Source organism: Pristiophorus japonicus, chromosome 11 (assembly GCF_044704955.1).
Source record: "Pristiophorus japonicus isolate sPriJap1 chromosome 11, sPriJap1.hap1, whole genome shotgun sequence".
In the NCBI taxonomy this organism is placed as follows: Eukaryota; Metazoa; Chordata; class Chondrichthyes; family Pristiophoridae; genus Pristiophorus; species Pristiophorus japonicus.
Genome location: NC_091987.1, coordinates 104,118,253 through 104,136,696, shown reverse-complemented (window position 1 = coordinate 104,136,696; position 18,444 = coordinate 104,118,253). Strand labels below are relative to the sequence as shown.

General features: G+C 50.8%; 1 protein-coding gene across 3 annotated transcripts; it reads left to right on the top strand.

Annotated features, from left to right (window-relative positions):
- The first annotated feature begins 1,305 nt into the window (after positions 1–1,305).
- pigp (phosphatidylinositol glycan anchor biosynthesis, class P) lies at positions 1,306–17,805 on the top strand. 3 transcript variants are annotated; one of them, XM_070893026.1, is made up of 5 exons: positions 1,306–1,432; positions 12,284–12,374; positions 14,375–14,447; positions 15,613–15,731; positions 17,496–17,805. In XM_070893026.1, exons 2-5 carry the CDS (start codon positions 12,293–12,295, stop codon positions 17,702–17,704), a joined length of 483 nt encoding a protein of 160 aa, XP_070749127.1. In that variant the 5' UTR covers positions 1,306–1,432; positions 12,284–12,292; the 3' UTR covers positions 17,705–17,805. The 3 variants fall into 3 exon arrangements, with proteins under 3 accessions (XP_070749127.1, XP_070749126.1, XP_070749125.1); XM_070893025.1 differs by having other exon boundaries at positions 12,228–12,374; XM_070893024.1 differs by having other exon boundaries at positions 12,220–12,374.
- Positions 17,806–18,444: the final 639 nt, after the last annotated feature.

Sequence of the window (18,444 nt, the reverse complement as noted above, 5' to 3'; positions counted from 1 at the left end):
ATTTAAGTCTGAGTCGAGTCAGGAAAACAAACAGTCTGAAGTTAGAAAGAGTTCAAATGGAAATCAAGAGCATCCCTTGGAGGAAAACTTCCCTCAGGATCAGCCGCGAATGAGTTTAAATTCAACTCCATGTTTGGTAGGTTCTGTTTGAGAGTGAAGGTATCCTCTTTGAAACAGAAAACAAGTGGTTAAGCTTGATTTATAAATATGGCAAAATAAGTCCATATCCTGCGTTATGTATAACCATGCAAGTTATGTATGATGATTGTTTGTTATAATAACTCCTTCATTAAGGAGGGAGAAGTTTAATGTCTGTAGCTCCACGCTGTGGACACCTGTGTTACTGCAGCTAGTGCTGTTTAATAAAGAGCAGGTCACCTGACCAGCAGGTCAGAAGTTTCCAGAACCTGCAGCCATCTTACAGGTTGTGTGTTGTGTGCTCTCTGAAGATATCACCCACACTACGTGATGTCATCCAAAACTCAGCAGCCTGTGTACTAAGCTGCACCAAGTCAAGATCACCCATCACCCTTGTGCTTTCTGACCTACACTGGCTCTCAGTTAAACAACGCCTCGATTTCAAAATTCTCATCCTTGTTTACAAATCACTCCATGGACTTGCCCCTCCCTAGCTCTGTAATCTTTTTCAGCCTCACGATCCCACAAGCTGTCTGTACTCCTCAAATTCTGGCCTCTTGAACATCCCTCCTGCTCAACAATCGGTGGCCGTGCCTTCAGCTGCCTGGGCCCTAAACTCTGGAACTCCCTCCCTAAACCTCTCCACCTCTCTACCTCTCTTTCCTCCTTTTAAGATGCTCGTTAAAACCTACTTCTTCAAACAAGCTTTTGATCATCTGCCTTAATTTCTTCTGTGGCTCGGTGTCAAATGTATCTGTCTGTAACACTGTTGTGAAGCGCCTTAGGACGTTTTACTACAAAGGCGCTATATAAATAAAAGTTATTATGTGGTTTCAACATCGATCATTGACGCATGCACGATATTACGCTCACTGTATTACAACGTTGATCTATGCAGAATATAATCTCTATCTCATCAATGAGTCATGCACAATATAATCTCTGTTGATTCTGTTGTACCACTGACTTGTGTACAATATAATCTTTGTGCTAATTCTATTACCATTAACCTTTGCACAATATAATATCTGCACGGGTTTTATTGTAAAATTGATGCACATTGCAGTGTGTATAAGACATGAACCTCTGTCTGTAACAGCAGCTTTGTGCTTCACTGGGACACACATCATCAGTCGGTGCAGGCCCACGCATGCGCGCTGCGCCGGAAGCACCGCCATGCTGAAGTGGGGAGGCGCCAGTTGATGTTTGATTTATTTTACATCAAAACTGGAGGCTTACTCCAGCTCCAAGGTTGCGCCAGGTCTTTTCTGCACTTATCCGGGAGTGTTTATAGGTAGGAAAAGAAGTTGAGTGAGCATCGGAGTCTGACCCCTCCCCGTCTTGGAATGAGCCTCTGGAGGGGAGAGGGAGTGAGCGATGGGCCGGAGGGAGGGAGTGATGGGCCGGAGGGACGGAGAGGGAGGGAGTGATGGGCCAGTTGGAGGGAGGGAGTGAGTGATTGGCCAGAGGGAGGGAGTGAGTGGGCTGGAGGGAGGGAGGGAGTGATGGGCCAGAGAGAGGGAGGGAGTGATGGGTCAGAGACAGAGAGGGGGCGCGTGATGGGCCAGAGAGAGGGAGAGGGAAGGAGGGAGAGATTGATGGGCCAGAGGGAGGGAGGAGGGAGGGAGTGATGGGCCAAAGGAAGGGAGGGGGAGAGAGAGAGAGAGAGAGAGAGAGGTAGTGACGGGCCAGAGGGAAGGAGTGGGAGTGACGGGCCAGAGGGAGGGAGAGATGGGCCAGAAGGAGAGAGGGAGGGAGTGAGTGATGGGCAAGAGGGAGGGAGGGAGAGAGAGATGGGCCAGAGGGGGAGAGGTAGGGAGTGATGGGCCAGAGGGAGGGAGAGGGAAGGGGGGAGAGAGTAATGGGCCAGAGGGAGGGAGGGAGAGACAGGGAGGGAGTGAGTGATGGGCCAGAGGGAGGGAGGGAGTGAGTGATGGGCCAGAGGGAGGGAGTGAGTGAGTGAATGATGGGAGGGAGGGAGGGAGTAAATGATGGGCCAGAGGGAGGGAGTGATGGGCCAGAGGGAAGAAGCGAGAGAGGGAGGGAGGGAGTGAGTGATGGGCCAGAGGGAGGGAGGGAGTGAGTGATGGGCCAGAGGGAGGGAGGGAGGGAGAGACAGGGAGGGAGTGGGATGGGGCAAGAGGGAGGGAGGGAGGCAGAGAGAGAAAGGGAGTGATGGACCAGAGAGAGGGAGGGAGCGATGGACCAGAGAGAGAGAGGGGGCGCGTGATGGGCCAGAGAGAGGGAGAGGGAAGGAGGGAGAGATTGATGGGCCAGAGGGAGGGAGTGATGGGCCAAAGGAAGGGAGGGAGAGAGAGAGATAGGTAGTGACGGGCCAGAGGGAGGGAGGGAGAGAGAGATGGGCCAGAAGGAGAGAGGGAGGGAGTGAGTGATGGGCCAGAGGGAGGGAGAGAGTGAGTGAATGATGGGAGGGCGGGAGGGAGTAAATGATGGGCCAGAGGGAGGGAGTGATGGGCCAGAGGGAGGGCGAGGGAGAGGGGGAGAGAGAGAGAGAGAGAGAGAGAGATGGGCCAGAGGGAGGGAGAGGGAAGGATGGAGGGAGTGATGGGCCAGAGGGATGGAGGGAGTGATGGGCCAGAGGGATGGAGGGAGTGATGGGCCAGAGGGGGAGAGATGGAGAGAGACGGACAGAAGTGACTGATGGGCAGGAGGGAGGGAGTGATGGGTCAGAGGGATGGAGGGAGGGAGTGATGGGCCCGAGGGGGAGAGATGGAGAGAGACGGACAGACGTGAGTGATGGGCGGGAGGGAGTGAGTGATGGGTCAGAGGGAGGAAGGGAGTGAGTGGGCCAGAGTGAGGGAGAGAGTGATTGATGGGCCAGAGGGAGGGAACAAGAGAGAGGGAGGGAGTGATGGGCCCGAGGGAGGGAGGGAGTGGGTGATGGGCAAGAGAGAGGGAGGCAGAGAGAGAAAGGGAGTGATGGGCCAGAGAGCGGGAGGGAGTGATAGGCCAAAGGGAGCGAGGGAGGGCGGGAGTGATGTGCCAGAAGGATGGAGTGGGAAGGAGGGAGAGGTTAATGGGCCAGAGGGGGAGGGGGAGAGGGAGTGGGTAATGGGCAAGAAGGAGGGAGTGATGGGCCAGAGGGGGTGAGGGAGTGATGGGCCAGAGGGAGTGAGAGGCAGTGAGTGATGGGCCAGAGGGAGGGAGGGAGAGAGAGAGGGAGGGAGAGAGAGGGATGGGCGGGCGGGCCAGAGGGGGTGAGGGAGCGCGTGATGGGCCGGAGGGAGGGAGGGAGTGATGGGCCAGACGGAGGGAGGGAGGGAGTGATGGGCCAGAGGGATGGATGGAGGGAGGGAGGGAGTGATGGGCCCGAGGGGGAAAGATGGAGAGAGACAGACAGAAGTGAGTGATGGGCGGGAGAGAGTGAGTGATGGGCCAGAGGGAGGAAGGGAGTGAGTGGTCCAGAGTGAGGGAGAGAGTGATTGATGGGCCAGAGGGAGGGAACGAGAGAGAGAGAGGGAGGGAGGGAGTGAGTGATGCGCCAGAGGGAAGGAGCGAGGGAGGGAGTGAGTGATGAACCAGAGGGAGGGAGTGGGTGATGGGGCAAGAGGGAGGGAGGGAGTGAGTGAATGATGGGAGGGCGGGAGGGAGTAAATGATGGGCCAGAGGGAGGGAGTGATGGGCCAGAGGGAGGGAGAGGGAGAGGGGGAGAGAGAGAGAGAGAGAGAGAGAGGGAGGGAGTGATGGGCCAGAGAGAGGGAGGGAGTGATGGGCCAGAGAGAGAGAGGGGGGGGCGCGTGATGGGCCAGAGAGAGGGAGAGGGAAGGAGGGAGAGATTGATGAGCCGGAGGGGGAGAGGGAGGGAGTAATGGGCCAAAGGAAGGGAGGTAGAGAGAGAGAGAGATAGGTAGTGACAGGCCATAGGGAAGGAGTGGGAGTGACGGGCCAGAGGGAGGGAGGGAGAGATGGGCCAGAAGGAGAGAGGGAGTGAGTGAGTGATGGGCAAGAGGGAGGGAGGGAGAGATGGGCCAGAGGGAGGGAGTGATGGGCAAGAGGGAGGGAGAGGGAAGGAGGGAGAGAGTGATGGGCCAGAGGGAGGGAAGAGACAAGGAGAGAGTGAGTGATGGGCCAGAGGGAGGGACGGAGTGAGTGATGGGCCAGAGGGAGGGAGAGAGTGAGTGAATGATGGGAGGGAGTAAATGATGGGCCAGAGAGAGAGAGGGATGGGCCAGAGGGGGTGAGGGAGCGTGTGATGGGCTAGAGGGAGGGAGGGGGAAGGAGGGAAACAGTGGTGGGCCAGAGGGATGGAGGGAGTGATGGGCCAGAGGGATGGAGGGAGTGATGGACCAGAGGGGGAGAGATGGAGAGAGACCCACAGAAGTGAGTGATGGGCAGGAGGGAGTGAGTGATGGGCCAGAGAGAGGGGGAGTGAGTGATGCGTCAGAGGGAAGGAGCGAGCGAGAGAGAGAGAGGAAGGGAGTGAGTGATGGGCAGAGGGAGGGAGAGAGAGAGAGGGAGGGACTGGGTGATGGGCAAGAGGGAGGGAGGCAGAGAGAGAAAGGGAGTGATAGGCCAGAGAGAGGGAGGGAGGGAGTGACGGGCCAGAGGGAGGGAGGGAGTGATGGGCCAGAGGGAGGAAGAGGGAAGGCAGGAGGGAGAGAGTGATGGGCCAAAGGGAGGGAGGGAGAGACAGGGAGGGAATGAGTGATGGGGCCAGAGTGAGGGAGGAAATGCGTGATGGGCCAGAGGGAGGGAGGGAGGGAGTGAGTGAGTGAATGGGCCACAGAGAGAGAGAGAGAGAGAGAGAGAGAGAGAGCGCGCAAGAGAGGGTAAGTGATGGGACAGAGTGAGGGAGGGAAAGAGAGGGAGTGAGTGATGGGCCAGAGGGAAAGAGGGAGGGAGTGATGGGCCAGAGGGAGGGAGAGAGTGATGGGCCAAAGGGGGGGAGGGAGAGACAGGGAGGGAGTGAGTGATGGGCCAGAGGGAGGGAGTGAGTGAATGATGGGCCAGAGGGGGTGAGTGATGGGCCAGAGTGAGGGAGGAAAAGAGAGGGAGTGAGTGATGGGCCAGAGGAAGGGAGTGAATAATGGGCTAGTGGGAGGGAGGGAATGAATGATGGGCCAGAGGGAGGGAGGGGGAGTGAGTGATGGGCCAGAGGGAGGGAGTGAGTGATGGGCCAGAGGGAGAGGGATGGAGGGAGGGAGAGGGAGTGATGGGCGAGAGGGAGGGAGGGAGGTAGTGATGGGCAGATGGATGGAGGGAGTGAGAGAGGGAGTGTGATGTGCAAGAGAAAGGGAGAGAGAGAGAGAGAGTGAGTTATGGGCAAGAGGGAGGGAGGGAGAGGAGTGAATGATGGTCAAGAGGGAGGGAGAGTGAGTGAGTGATGGGCCAGAAGGAGGGAGGGAGTGATGGGCCAGAAGGAGGGAGGGTGTGATGGGCCAGAGGGAGGGAGGGAGGGAGAGTGAAGGCTAAGAGGGAGGGAGAGAGAGTGAAGGCTAAGAGGGCGGGAGGGAGGGAGTGATGGGCCAGAGGGAGGGAGGGAGGGAGTGATGGGCTAGAGGGAGGGAGGGAGGGAGTGATGGGCCAGAGGGAGGGAGTGATGGGCCAGAGGGAGGGAGCGAGAGCTAGGGAGGGAGTGAGAGGCAGTGAGTGATGGGCCAGAGGGAAGGAGAGGGAGGGAGTGAGTGATGGGCCAGAGGAGGGAGGGAGGGAGTGAGTGATGAGCCAAAGGGATGGAGTGAGAGAGAGAGAGAGAGTGGGAGTGATGGGCCAGAGAGGAGGGAGGGAGTGATGTACCAGAGGGAGGGAGAGAGTGATGGGTTGAGGGAGGATGGGAGTGATGGACCAGAGGGATGGAGGGAGAGGGAGGGAAGTAGTGATGGGCCAGAGGGGGAGAGAGACAGAGAGACAGACAGAAGTGACTGATTGGTGGGTCAGAGGGAGGAAGGGAGTGAGTGGGTCAGAGTGAGGGAGGGAGTGAGTGATGCGCCAGAGGGAAAGAGAGAGAGAGAGAGAGAGAGTGAGTGAGTGATGGGCCGGAGGGAGGGAGTGAGTGATGGGCCGGAGGGAGGGAGTGGGTGATGGGCAAGAGGGAGGGAGGCAGAGGGAGAAAGTGAGTGATGGTCCAGAGAGAGAGAGAGAGAGAGTGATGGGCCAGAGGGGGAGGGGGAAAGGGAGCGCTGGATGGGCCAGAGAAAGGGAAAGGGAGAGGGAAGGAGGGAGAGATTGATGGGCCAGAGGGAGAGGGAGTGAGTAATGGGCAAGAGGGAGGGAGGGAGAGGGAGTGAGTGATGGGCCAAAGGGAGAGAGAGAGAAATGGAGTGACAGGCCAGAGGGAAGGAGTGGGAGAGATGGGCCAGAGGAAGGGAGGGAGGGAGAGATGGGCCAGAGGGAGGGAGGTAGTGAGTGATGGGCCAGAGGGAGGGAGCGAGCGAGAGGCAGTGAGTGATGGACCAGAGGGAGGGAGGGAGGGAGTGAGTGATGGGCAGGAGGGAGAGGGAGTGAGTGATGGGCCAGAGGGAAGGAGTGAGAGAGAGGGAGTGAGTGATGGGCCAGAGGGAAGGAGTGGATGTGATGGGCCAGAGGGAGGGAGGGAGGGAGTGATGGGCCAAAGGAGGGAGCGAGAGAGAGGGAGTGAGTGATGCGCCAGAGGGAAGGAGCGAGAGAGAGGAAGGGAGTGAGTGATAGACCAGAGGGAGTGAGTGGGTGATGGGCAAGAGGGAGGGAGGCAGAGAGAGAAAGGGAGTGATGGGTCAGAGAGAGGGAGAGAGAGAGAGAATGATGGGCCAGAGGGAGGGAAGGATGGAGTGATGGGCCAGAGGGGGAGTGGGAGTGCTGGATGGGCCAGAGAGGGGGAGGGGGAAGGAGAGAGAGATTGATGGGCCAGAGGGAGTGGGAGGGAGTGAGTAATGGTCAAGAGGGAGGGAGAGGGTGATGGGCCAGAGGGAGGGAGGGAGGGAGGGAGGGAGAGAGAGAGAGAGAGAGAGAGAGAGAGAGAGAGATGGAGTGACGAGCCAGAGGGAAGGAGTGGGAGTGATGGGCCAGAGGGAGGGAGGGAGAGATGGGCCAGAGGGAGGGAAAGGGAAGGAGCGAGAGAGTGATGGGCCAAAGGGAGGGAGGGAGAGACAGTGAGGGCGGGAGTGAGGGATGGACCAGAGGGAGGGAGAGGGGGTGAGTGATGGGCCAGAGGGAGGGAGAGAGGGGGAATGAGTGATGGGCCAGAGGCAGGGAGTGAGTGATGGGCAAGAGGGAGAGAGAGGGAGTGATGGACCAGAGGGAGGGAGTGAGTGACAGGCAAGAGGGAGGGAGTGAGAGAGGCAGTGAGTGATGTGCAAGAGAAAGGGAGGGAGAGAGAGAGGGAGGGAGGGAGGGAGTGAGTGAGTGATGGGCATGGGAGAGGGAGTGATGGGCAAGAGGGAGGGAGAGGGAGTGAAGGCTGAGGGAGGAGGGGGGGGGGGAGAATGATGGGCCAGAGGGAGGGAGGGAGGTACTGATGGGCCAGAGGGAGGGAGGGAGCGAGCGAAAGGCAGTGAGTGATGGGCCAGAGGGAGGGAGTGAGTGATGGGCAAGAGGGAGGGAGAGGGAGTGAGTGAAGAGCCAGAGGGATGGAGGGAGTGATGGGCCAGAGGGAGGGAGAGGGAGTGAAGGCTGAGGGAGGAGGGGGGGGGGGAGAATGATGGGCCAGAGGGAGGGAGGGAGGGACTGATGGGCCAGAGGGAGGGAGGGAGCGAGCGAAAGGCAGTGAGTGATGGGCCAGAGGGAGGGAGTGAGTGATGGGCAAGAGGGAGGGAGAGGGAGTGAGTGATGGGCCAGAGGGAAGGAGCGATAGAGAGAGAGAGAGAGAGAGAGGGAGTGATGGGCCAGAGGGAGGGAGTGAGTGATGGGCCAGAGGGAGGGAGTGAGTGATGGGCCAAAGGGAGGGAGTGAGTGATGGGCCAAAGGGAGGGAGTGGAAGTGATGGGCCAGAGGGAAGGAGTGGGAGTGATGGGCCAGAGGGAGGGAGGGAGTGAGTGATGGGCTAGAGGGGGTGAGGGAGCGTGTGATGGGCTAGAGGGAAGGAGAGGGAAGGAGGGAGGGAGTGATGGGCCAGAGAGAGAGGGAGGGAGAGAGACAGACAGGAGTGAGTGATGGGAGGGAGGAAGGGAGTGAGTGGGCCAGAGTGAGTGAGTGAGGGAGGGAGTGAGTGATGGGCCAGAGGGAGGGAGCGAGAGAGAGGGAGTGAGTGATGCGGCAGAGGAAGGAGCGAGAGAGAGGGAGGGAGTGAGTGATGGACCAGAGGGAGTGAGATGGAGGGAGGGAGGGAGTGGGTCTTGGGCAAGAGGGAGGGTGGCAGAGAAAGAAAGGGAGTGATGGGCCAGAGATAGGGAGGGATGGGCCAGAGGGAGAGAGGGATGGAGTGATGGACCAGAGGGAGAGAGGGATGGAGTGATGGGCCAGAGGGAGAGGGAGAGGGAGAGAGAGAGAAAGAGAGGGAGAGAGAGAGAGAGAGAGAGAGAGAGAGCGTGATGGGCCAGAGGGAAGGAGTGGGAGTGATGGGCCAAGGGAGGGAGTGAGTAATGGGCCAGAGGGAGGGAGTGAGTGATGGGCCAGAGGGAGGGAGTGAGTGATGGGCAAGAAGGAGGGATTGAGGGAGAGGGTGGGAGGGAGTGATGGGCCGGAGCGAGGGTGGGAGGGAGTGATGGACCAGAGTGAGGGAAGGAGGTAGTGATGGGCACAAGGAAGGAGGGAGGGAGAGAGAGAGGAAGTAAGTGATGGGCCAGAGGGAAGGAGCGAGCGAGAGAGAGGGAGTGAGTGATGGGCCAGAGGGAGGGAGTGAGGGAGTGAATGATGGGCCAAAGGGAGGGAGGGAGAGAGAGAGAGAGAGAGAGAGAGCGCGAGAGAGAGAGAGAGAGAGAGAGAGAGAGAGTGGGTGGGAGTGGGAGTGGGAGTGGGAGTGTGATGGGCAAGAGGGAGGGAGAGGGAGTTATGGGTAAGAGGAAGGGAGGGGGTGAGTGGGCCAGAGGGAGGGAGGGAGGGAGTGATGTGCCAGAGGGAAGGAGGGAGTGATGGGCCAGCGGGAGGGAGGGAGAGGGAGAGGGAGTGATGGGCCAGCGGGAGAGGGAGTGATGGGCCAGCGGGAGGGAGGGAGAGTGTGATGGGCCAAAGGGAGAAGGAGGGAGTGATTGGCCAGAAGGATGGACAGGGAGGGAGTGAGTGAGTGATGGGCCAGAGGGAGGGAGGGAAGGAGAGAGAGAGAATGAAGTAAGGAAGGGACATGGGGAAAGACAGACAGTGAGAGGAACTAAGTGAGGGATGGGAGAGGGACTGACTGAGTGAGCGAGGGATGGGACAGGGAGAGGAAGGGAATGAATGAGGGACATGGAGAGGGAGGGAGTCAGGGAGAGGGACAGAGTGAGCGAAGGATGGGAGAGGAAGTGAGTGAGCGAGAGATGGGACAGGGAGAGAAAGGGAGTTAATGAGGGATGGGAGACGGAGGGACTAAAGAAGGGACATGGGAGGGAGGGAGTTGGGGATGAGACATTGGGAGGGAGAGTGAGTGAAGGATGTGACATGGAGATAGGGGAGAGTGAGGGATGTAACATGGAGAGGGAGGGATGGGAGATTGAGAGTGAGTTAGTGTGGGTTGGGTTGTGTGTCAGAATAATGAGCATGGCTGGAGGTTTCAGTATTTTATTGGTTTATAGTTATTTGAAACCTCAATGGAAGGGAGAGGATTGCATCAATTGATGTAGGTTTCACATCTTTTGCCAAGTTGAAAACTTGGGACAAGGGGTGGAATAGGACTGTGGTAGGCGGGAGTTCTGATGTTTGCTTTGGTGCTGATAAAAATTCTTTGAGACCTGGCTCAGGAATCCATGTTGCAATGAGCTTGTCAGCCTAGCATGCTCCTGCTGTGAGAGTCAGAACACTGTCTATCTGATATCTTTATTTCCCACTGATAGATCAGCTGTTTTTGCTGGAGGGTTTTGTTTCAGTGAGCCGCTGGGGTGCCGACAACCCTGACTGAATCGATGCCGCTATCATTGTTATCATGGCAAACATACCGTGCGATTTGCTGCACCCATTATCGTTGTCTCATAGTTCGAGAGAAAACATAGAAACATAGAAAATAGGTGCAGGAGTAGGCCATTCAGCTCTTCGAGCCTGCACCACCATTCAATAAGATCATGGCTGATCATTCCCTCAGTATCCCTTTCCTGCTTTCTCTCCATACCCCTTGATCCCCTTAGCCGTAAGGGTCATATCTAACTCCCTCTTGAATATATCCAATGAACTGGCATCAACAACTCTCTGCGGCAGAGAATTCCACATGTTAACAACTCTCTGAGTGAAGAAGTTCCTCCTCATCTCAGTCCTAAATGGCCTACCCCTTATCCTAAGACTGTGTCCCCCTGGTTCTAGACTTCCCTAACATCGGGAACATTCTACCCGCATCTAACCTGTCCCGACCCGTCAGAATCTTATATGTTTCTATGAGATCCCCTTATCCTTCTAAACTCCAATGTATAAAGGCCTAGTTGATCCAGTCTCTCCTCATATATCAGTCCCACCATCCCGGGAATCAGTCTGGTGAACCTTCGCTGCAGTCCCTCAATAGCAAGAATGTCCTTCCTCAGATTAGGAGACCAAAACTGAACACAATATTCCAGATGAGGCCTCACCAAGGCCCTGTACAACTGCAGTAAGACCTCCCTGCTCCGATACTCAAATCCCCTAGCTATGAAGGCCAACATACCATTTGCCTTCTTCACAGCCTGCTGTACCTATATGCCAACTTTCAATGACTGATGAACCATGACACCCAGGTCTCGTTGCATCTCCCCTTTTCCTAATCTGCCATTCAGATAATATTCTGTCTTCGTGTTTTTGCCCCCAAAGTGAATAACCTCACATTTATCCACATTATACTGCATCTGCCATGCATTTGCCCACTCACCTAACCTGTCCAAGTCACTCTGCAGCCTCCTAGCGTCCCCCTCACAGCTCACACCGCCACCCAGTTTAGTCATCTGCAAACTTGGAGATATTACACCCAATTCCTTCATCCAAATCATTGATGTATATTGTAAAGAGCTGGGGTCCCAGCACTGAGTCCTGCTGCACCCCACTAGTCACTGCCTGCCATTCTGAAAAGGACCCGACTCTCTGCTTCCTGTCTGCCAACGAGTTCCCTATCCATGTCAATACATTACCCCCAATACCATGTGCTTTGATTTTGCACACCAATCTCCTATGTGGGACCTTGTCAAAAGCCTTTTGAAAGTCCAAATACACCACATCCACTGGTTCTCCCCTGTCCACTCTACTAGTTACATCCTCCAAGAATTTCAGAAGATTTGTCAAGCATGATTTCCCCTTCATAAATCCATGCGGATTTGGACCGATCCTGTCACTGCTTTCCAAATGCGCTGCTATTTCATCCTTAATAATTGATTCCAACATTTTCCCCACTACTGATGTCAGGCGAACCGGTCTATAATTACCCGCTTTCTCTCTTCCCTCCCTTTTTAAAACGTGTTGTTACATTAGCTACCCTCCAGTCCATAGGAACTGATCCAGAGTCGATCGACTGTTGGAAAATGATCACCAATGCATCCACTATTTCTAGGGCCACTTCCTTAAGTACTCTGGGATGCAAACTATCAGGCCCCGGGGATTTATCGCCCTTTAATCCCATCAATTTCCCTAACACAATGTCCCGCCTAATAAGGATATCCTTCAGTTCCTCCTCACTAGACCCTCGGTCCCCTAAAAGATGTAAAACAATTTATTAAAAAACCTTTTTTTTAATCTCACCTGCATCATATGTTTAAATAAACAAAAGGAATAGATGCCAAAATATCCTTTCACCTCTGGGACTTCAGTTTGAATTGAGCCCAGCTTAATGGGTTAAATAACACTGTCTGTCTATATGTGATGATAAAATAAATATAATTGCCAAAGTGATGTTAAGGATGGCTAATCTAGGAAATTGAGCAATTTGTGTTGGTGTTGAAAGGGATGATCCTGCAAGGTTTGGGTATGGTATGTTGTGTTCCAGTAGTGGCTCATGGGATAGGAGTATCAAACTGCAATGATATTTTATTTGACTAAATGATACAGGAAAATAATGTACTATAGTGTTGCAGGATCTCTCCAAAGGATATTTCAATGCTCCCAGCAAACATTGATTCATCTTTCTCAGAAATGAACAATGGTGGTAAACTCCCCATCACCATTACCTGAAAGGGCCATTTATGGATTTGTCCTGTTCCTCGCCTCAAAGTTTGCATTCAGTAAGTATCATTAAGTGTACTCGATTAAAATGAATTCAGTTTAATGCTATAAGTGTACAGTGTTCCATGAATAATAAATAGTAGTTATCATGTTTCAACTCTGTCTGCTGATCTCCCTTCCTGTCTTTATTTTGGTCAGTATTATAAAAGAATATCTCCTTGCTGACCATGCAAGTCCTGAGAGAGAGTCCAATCTATCTTTTGCTGAGGCCAATTGTAAGTGAACTTGGGGCAACAAAAAGATGAGAGGCTTAAACAAAAGCTATAATTGGAGAATGTGAGAGGAATTATTTTGTTCCACCACAAGATACTTCATCTGATGGGAACTGTCTGCAAAATCCATGTAGAATTGATGGGGAACATGAATACCATTGGGATTAGGAGTGGAGGAGAGAGCTGGTGTATTTTTCTTCTTTTCTCATCAATTTTCTCTGCTAGTTTTATTCCCTTCTATCCAGAGGATTTGACTCCTTGTTGGGTACAATTCTACAGGTACTAGTTGCCCTCTGGTACCCCAACCCCCGCCAACGTGTTCATTACCATGGCAGTGATTATTGGCAGGCTATTTGACCATAGGGAGCTTCAATTCTAACTGGCCCAATGTCCACACTATCCAGCAGGGATTAATGAATATCAATCATGTACATCAACCCTTGACTTTTTTTTGTTCCTGATAAGGCTGACATTTATTGCCCATTCCGGTACCCCAAGAGGTGAAGATGATGGTGGGCCTTCCTAACGGCTTGCTAAGCCACTTCAGAGGGCAGTTTAGAGTCAACAATGTTGGTATGGGTTGGAGTCACATATAGGCCAGACTGGGTAAGGATGGCACGTTTCCTTCCTTAAAGGAAATTAGTCAACCAGATTTTACGACAATCTGATAGGATCGTGGTCACTTTTTTTTCACTCATACAGATTGAACCCTCTCTTATCCGGGAGTCCCTTATCCGGCAACACCCCTTGTCCGGCACCATTCCTGGCCGCTGGATGGCGCATGCGCAGAACTTCGACCACCCCCAGGTTTCCTATTCCCTTTTTAGGCACAACGGTGATACCTTTCCTTTATGATTTAATTAAATCATTCACCTTACTAGAAAGAAAGTGATCAGAAGCCCCATCAACCTAGAACAGCTCGGGGCCTGCCGACGCCTTGGGGCCCATTCGGCCCGCTGACACCCCTCATTGGGCCGCTGACCTCCCCTCATCCGGCAAAATCCCTTATCCAGCACAGGCCAGGTCCCGAAGGTGCCGGATAAGGGAGATTCAACCTGTACCAGCTTTTAAAAAAAAAACTGAGTTCAAATTATCTTATCAGTCCAGGCCTCTAGATTACTAGTCCAGTAACATAGCCACTTCACAAAGGAACCATTTACTCTTCCAATGGAAATCTCTCACTCCACTTCATGATGTCAGATCAGATTCAGGTCGTATTTACTCTATTACTGATCCTGGATTCAGGCTGCATTTACATTATAATTGCAGGGTTGGTGTGAATCAAAACCGTTTTGCATCAGTGCTACAGTTGTGGCATAAAGGCACCCTGAGAAAATAGAAAGAAAGCAGTAGGTATTTTCATTTTAGAAATCTCACCTCCATTGTGCAAGTGTTGCAAAAACATCTTGGATTTCTACTCTCCCAACTCAGGGCTAATGGGTTAATTCCCCGACGTGCTCTTACTTTTGAGATCTCTGGGATCAGAACAGCTTGGGTCTGAACTGCATCTCGTTTGGCAACTTTATAGTACTGAAATGGGTCTGGACCGTGTAATTTTGGCCTTAGTTAGCCAGTGTGAAGCGTTCATGCTGGTGCTAATTAATAGTCATTTCAAATGATACTCAAACCATTCTAATTAATAGTAATTTAAAATGATACCCAAACCATTTAATAGTGCAGAATTAAATTTGCTTAATCCTGTATATAATGAAATAGGCTGCTACCATGGTGCTTGTTCTGTTTTTGCAATGGTTTTATTTTTTTTAATTTCTTCTTCCATTTAACAGTTCTGTATTTAGTATGGGCCTATGTTCCAGAACCTTGGCTGCACTCGGTGGGTCTCACTTACTGGCCACAGAAGTAAGTATCAATCAAAATTATATTAATAGTTATCAGGGCTCCACGTTAAAGTGATAAGCAGGCATAACATTTATGCTATAGTTCTCTCCATATTTGAAAGAAAGAGTTGCATTTATATGGTGCCTTTCACGGCCACCAGCACTTTATAGCCAGTGAAGTACTTTTTGAAGTGCAGTCACTATTATAATGTAGGAAACGCAACAAGCAATTTCCGCACAGCAAGCTCCCATACACAGCATGTGATAATGACCAGATAATCTGTCTTCGTGATGTTCATTGAGAGATAAATATTGACCTGGACACTGGGGATAACTCCCCTGCTCATCTTCGAAATAGTGCCATAGGATCTTTTACGTCCACCTGAGAGGGAAAACATGGTCTCGGTTTAATGTCTCATCTGAAAGATGGCACCTCCGACAGTGCTGCGCTGGAGTGTCAGTCTAGATTTTTGTGCTCGAGTCTCTGGAGTGTGACTTGAACCCCACAACCTTCTGACTCAGAGGTGAGAGTGCTACCCACTGAGCCACGGCTGACCTTTGTGTGTTTATTTATTGAGTAACTGAACTAGAAGGGTCCCAGGTTCAATTCATGTTAAAGAAATGTTTTCATAAGAGTTTGTTTCCTTTAAGAATTTCCAGCACAGAGAGGCCAGGACAGCTGCAGAAGTATATTCCATATAGACAAAAAGTCACATTTATTGTGCTGCAATGTAACACACAATTAACAATAAAAATTAGGTGGGGGATCGTTCCCGCTTCACAAACTGCTGTTTGTGGGACCTTGATATGCACAAACAACATAAAGGTGACTACATTTCAAAAGTAATTAATTGGCTGATGGAGCGTGTTGGGACATCCCAAGGCCAAGAAAGATGTTCTATAAATGCAAGTTGCTTCTTTATTTCTTGTCATATACCAATTTTTTTATTAACCTAAATGAAAAGAAGGAAAATGTACCTTTAGGTTTGAAATGTCGCTGCCTTCTCTCATTATCTTGCCTGAAGTATGTTTCTCTGGAAATCTGTAGTATAAAGGTGGGATTGGGAATAAACCAGATATGCATTGCGAATAAAATGAAATCTTTAAATCGCTGCATATTTTGTTGGGTTGTAACACCACCGTGTACATTCAGTTATGATTTCACACATTATTAACATTTTCCATAGGTACTGGGCTGTGGCCTTGCCTATTTATGTCCTTGTCGTCATCGTGATTGCTTACATTTTACTCTGTGGAATTAACATGATGAGTACTGCTCCACTGGACTCTGTAGATACTGTTACAGGTGAGTCTGAATGTCAAATCTGACAAGAAATAGCAGCTTGTGGTTTTGGAAACGGTCATGGAACTATGTGATCATTAAATAACTTGCCGTGTTAGTTTATTTCTTCTGTTGGGAATGATTCAGTATCCCGGTCAGCGGCGCAGCAAGGGCATTCGCTGCTCGCCCCGAAGTAAGCTTCCCACAAAGATATCATGATCTCTGTGGGGAGACGTTTGGCCTTTGCAACATGCAGCTGAAGTCAACATAGTTTAGTGAGAATCCCATGGTGCGATCTGCTGGGACATCAGCAATCTGTCTTAAGCTAAACACATTGCAGAATTCTCACAGACTGACAACCAGGAAATAAAAAGCACTAATAATCACTTTTTTAAAAACATTTACAGAGAGCAAAATAAAATATTTTGTATATACATTGGTTTAAGGTAGAAGCTGAAATCATGAACATACTTTAAAAAAAAAAATTTTTTCAATTAATTACTGAAATTTGACATTCCACCAATTTAAAATTAGGACAAGAATGTTTGGTTACCAATAGTTATTACTCATCGCTGTTAAAAGCCCAGTTACACCTCATTTGAATGAGTAACTTTTTACAGGGTTTCTAACACCAATATTTTTCTGGAAAAGGGGAAGTTTTCGTCAGGTTGGTGATTTCACTGATTGCCGGCTCTTGGGGGGAGGGTGTCCACAGCGAATGCTGCCAATTCGCAGTCATCTGGACTGCAAGTTTTGGCCCAATGTGTTTTAAATCAAGCTGATCTGATCATTTGTCCAAACTTTGATGAAAATTTGCATTGAATGTGTAGTTGGTTTTCTGGCAAGAATCCAGGCAGTTCTAAGGATGGAAGGTTCTCTTCCATTTTATGTACCCAATCCTTGGTTCCAGCACTTTAAGGTTATATAAAGAGTACCGGGATGAAGGTAAAGCTCTAAATACGCTGTCTCCACAGCAGTCCTCAGCCTTGGCCTCCAGAGCTCCCCTCCTGTACTAATGTGACATTTCTATTTTTGTGCCAGTTAGTACAGAATTAGGGGCAATTTTGTGCTGTGACCCTAAACCCATTGGAGGAAATGTTTCTTTTAAACCTATAAGCCACATTAATGTAGATGTTGCATCCGTCATGTGATGAAAGGTGATTTTATAGAATCTTGCAGCACAGAATGAGGCCATTTGGCCCATCGTTCCCGTGCTGGCTCTTTGAAAGAGCTGTCCAGTTAGTTCTACTTCCCTGCTCTTTCCCCATATCATTGCAAATTTATCTCTTTCACGTATATATCCAAATCCCTTTTGAGAGTTACGATTGAATCTACGACCACCGCCCTTTCAGGAAGTGCATTCCAGATTATAATAACTCGCTGTGTAAAAATTATTTCTCCTTATCTCCTCCCTGATTCTTTTGCAAATTATCTTAAATCTGTGTCCTCTGATTATTGACCTTCCTGCCAGTGGAAACAGTTTCACCCTATCTACTCTATCAAAAACCCTTCATAATTTTGGAACAGCTCTATTAAATCTCCCCTTAACCTTCTCTGCTCGAAGAACAACAATCCCAGCTTCTCTAGTTTCTCTAGACTTGGAGTATTGTGTACCAAAATCCATGGTCATTTTTGTGTTTGTATGCATACATATGGGAGAAGGGTAGTTTGGATAGTGTGAAATATTTAGTGTCACTGAGGATTTTATATTGACTATGCTCTCTACATTATACATAGTAAGTTCATTGTTTTTTGCAGACCTTATTGGGAACAATTCTTTCTTTTCAGACAGCTATGCAAATAGTCAACAGAGCAAACCATATGTTGAAGGAGCAATCCCTAGTCTTCAAGATGTTTCCATCAGTGAAGTGAATCGAATGTTCTTTCTTTCCGCACCCCATGAGGCAGGTGGTGATCAGGCACTTGTACGGCGGTCACGTTCCGCTAGGAATATAGATCCATTCACTGAGAACTGCAGTGACTCTTCTGACCTCTAATTAAGATGTAATTATAATGCTATATGTATTTTGTTCACAAATACTGTCAACAAAAACATTGTTTCTGCACTTGTTTATACTCTGTGAATTAAACGACACTACAAAATTCTAGAAAATAACAATGGTTTTACTTCCACCAAAGGCTCATTAAATAAGTGCACCGCACTGTGAAACTGAGACGTTCAAACCATGTAGTTCCGAGGCTGAGGCCATAGTTAGTGCTGAGTTAACTGGGGGTAAGGAGGCTACAATTAGCAACAGCATCATTGGGCTAGGCCAGGCAAAAAACTGGCCAGGATTTGTCTGTTTAATTACTATCCAGTGACGCTTTCTGTAAAGTGAACCCATCACCCTGTTTGACGTACCTCGACATGTAAAATTCCTGTTTGTCTGTGCAGAGAGCTTGGGTGCAGTTTAGCAGGGCGAAGGCATAGGGATGCCAAATGTGTATGGGTACTCCTGGAACTTCAGCTAAATCCATGCAATTTACTAGTACTCTCTACTGCTCAATTTTCCACTGCTTGGCCAGCTAGAACTATCCTACCCATTAGGGCATTGGCTTGCAAGTTTATCTGGAGCTGAGTGGGAAGAATCCTGGCCTCTAGTAACTGGTCTACCCCTCCAGATTCTATTAGTGAGCTAGGCTGATCAGTGATTAACCAAGTACCGTTGACCTGCCTGTTTTGGTAAAGGATTGGCCAGTCTACTACTTTGTTCTGAACTTCCATTGTCAGGCATGT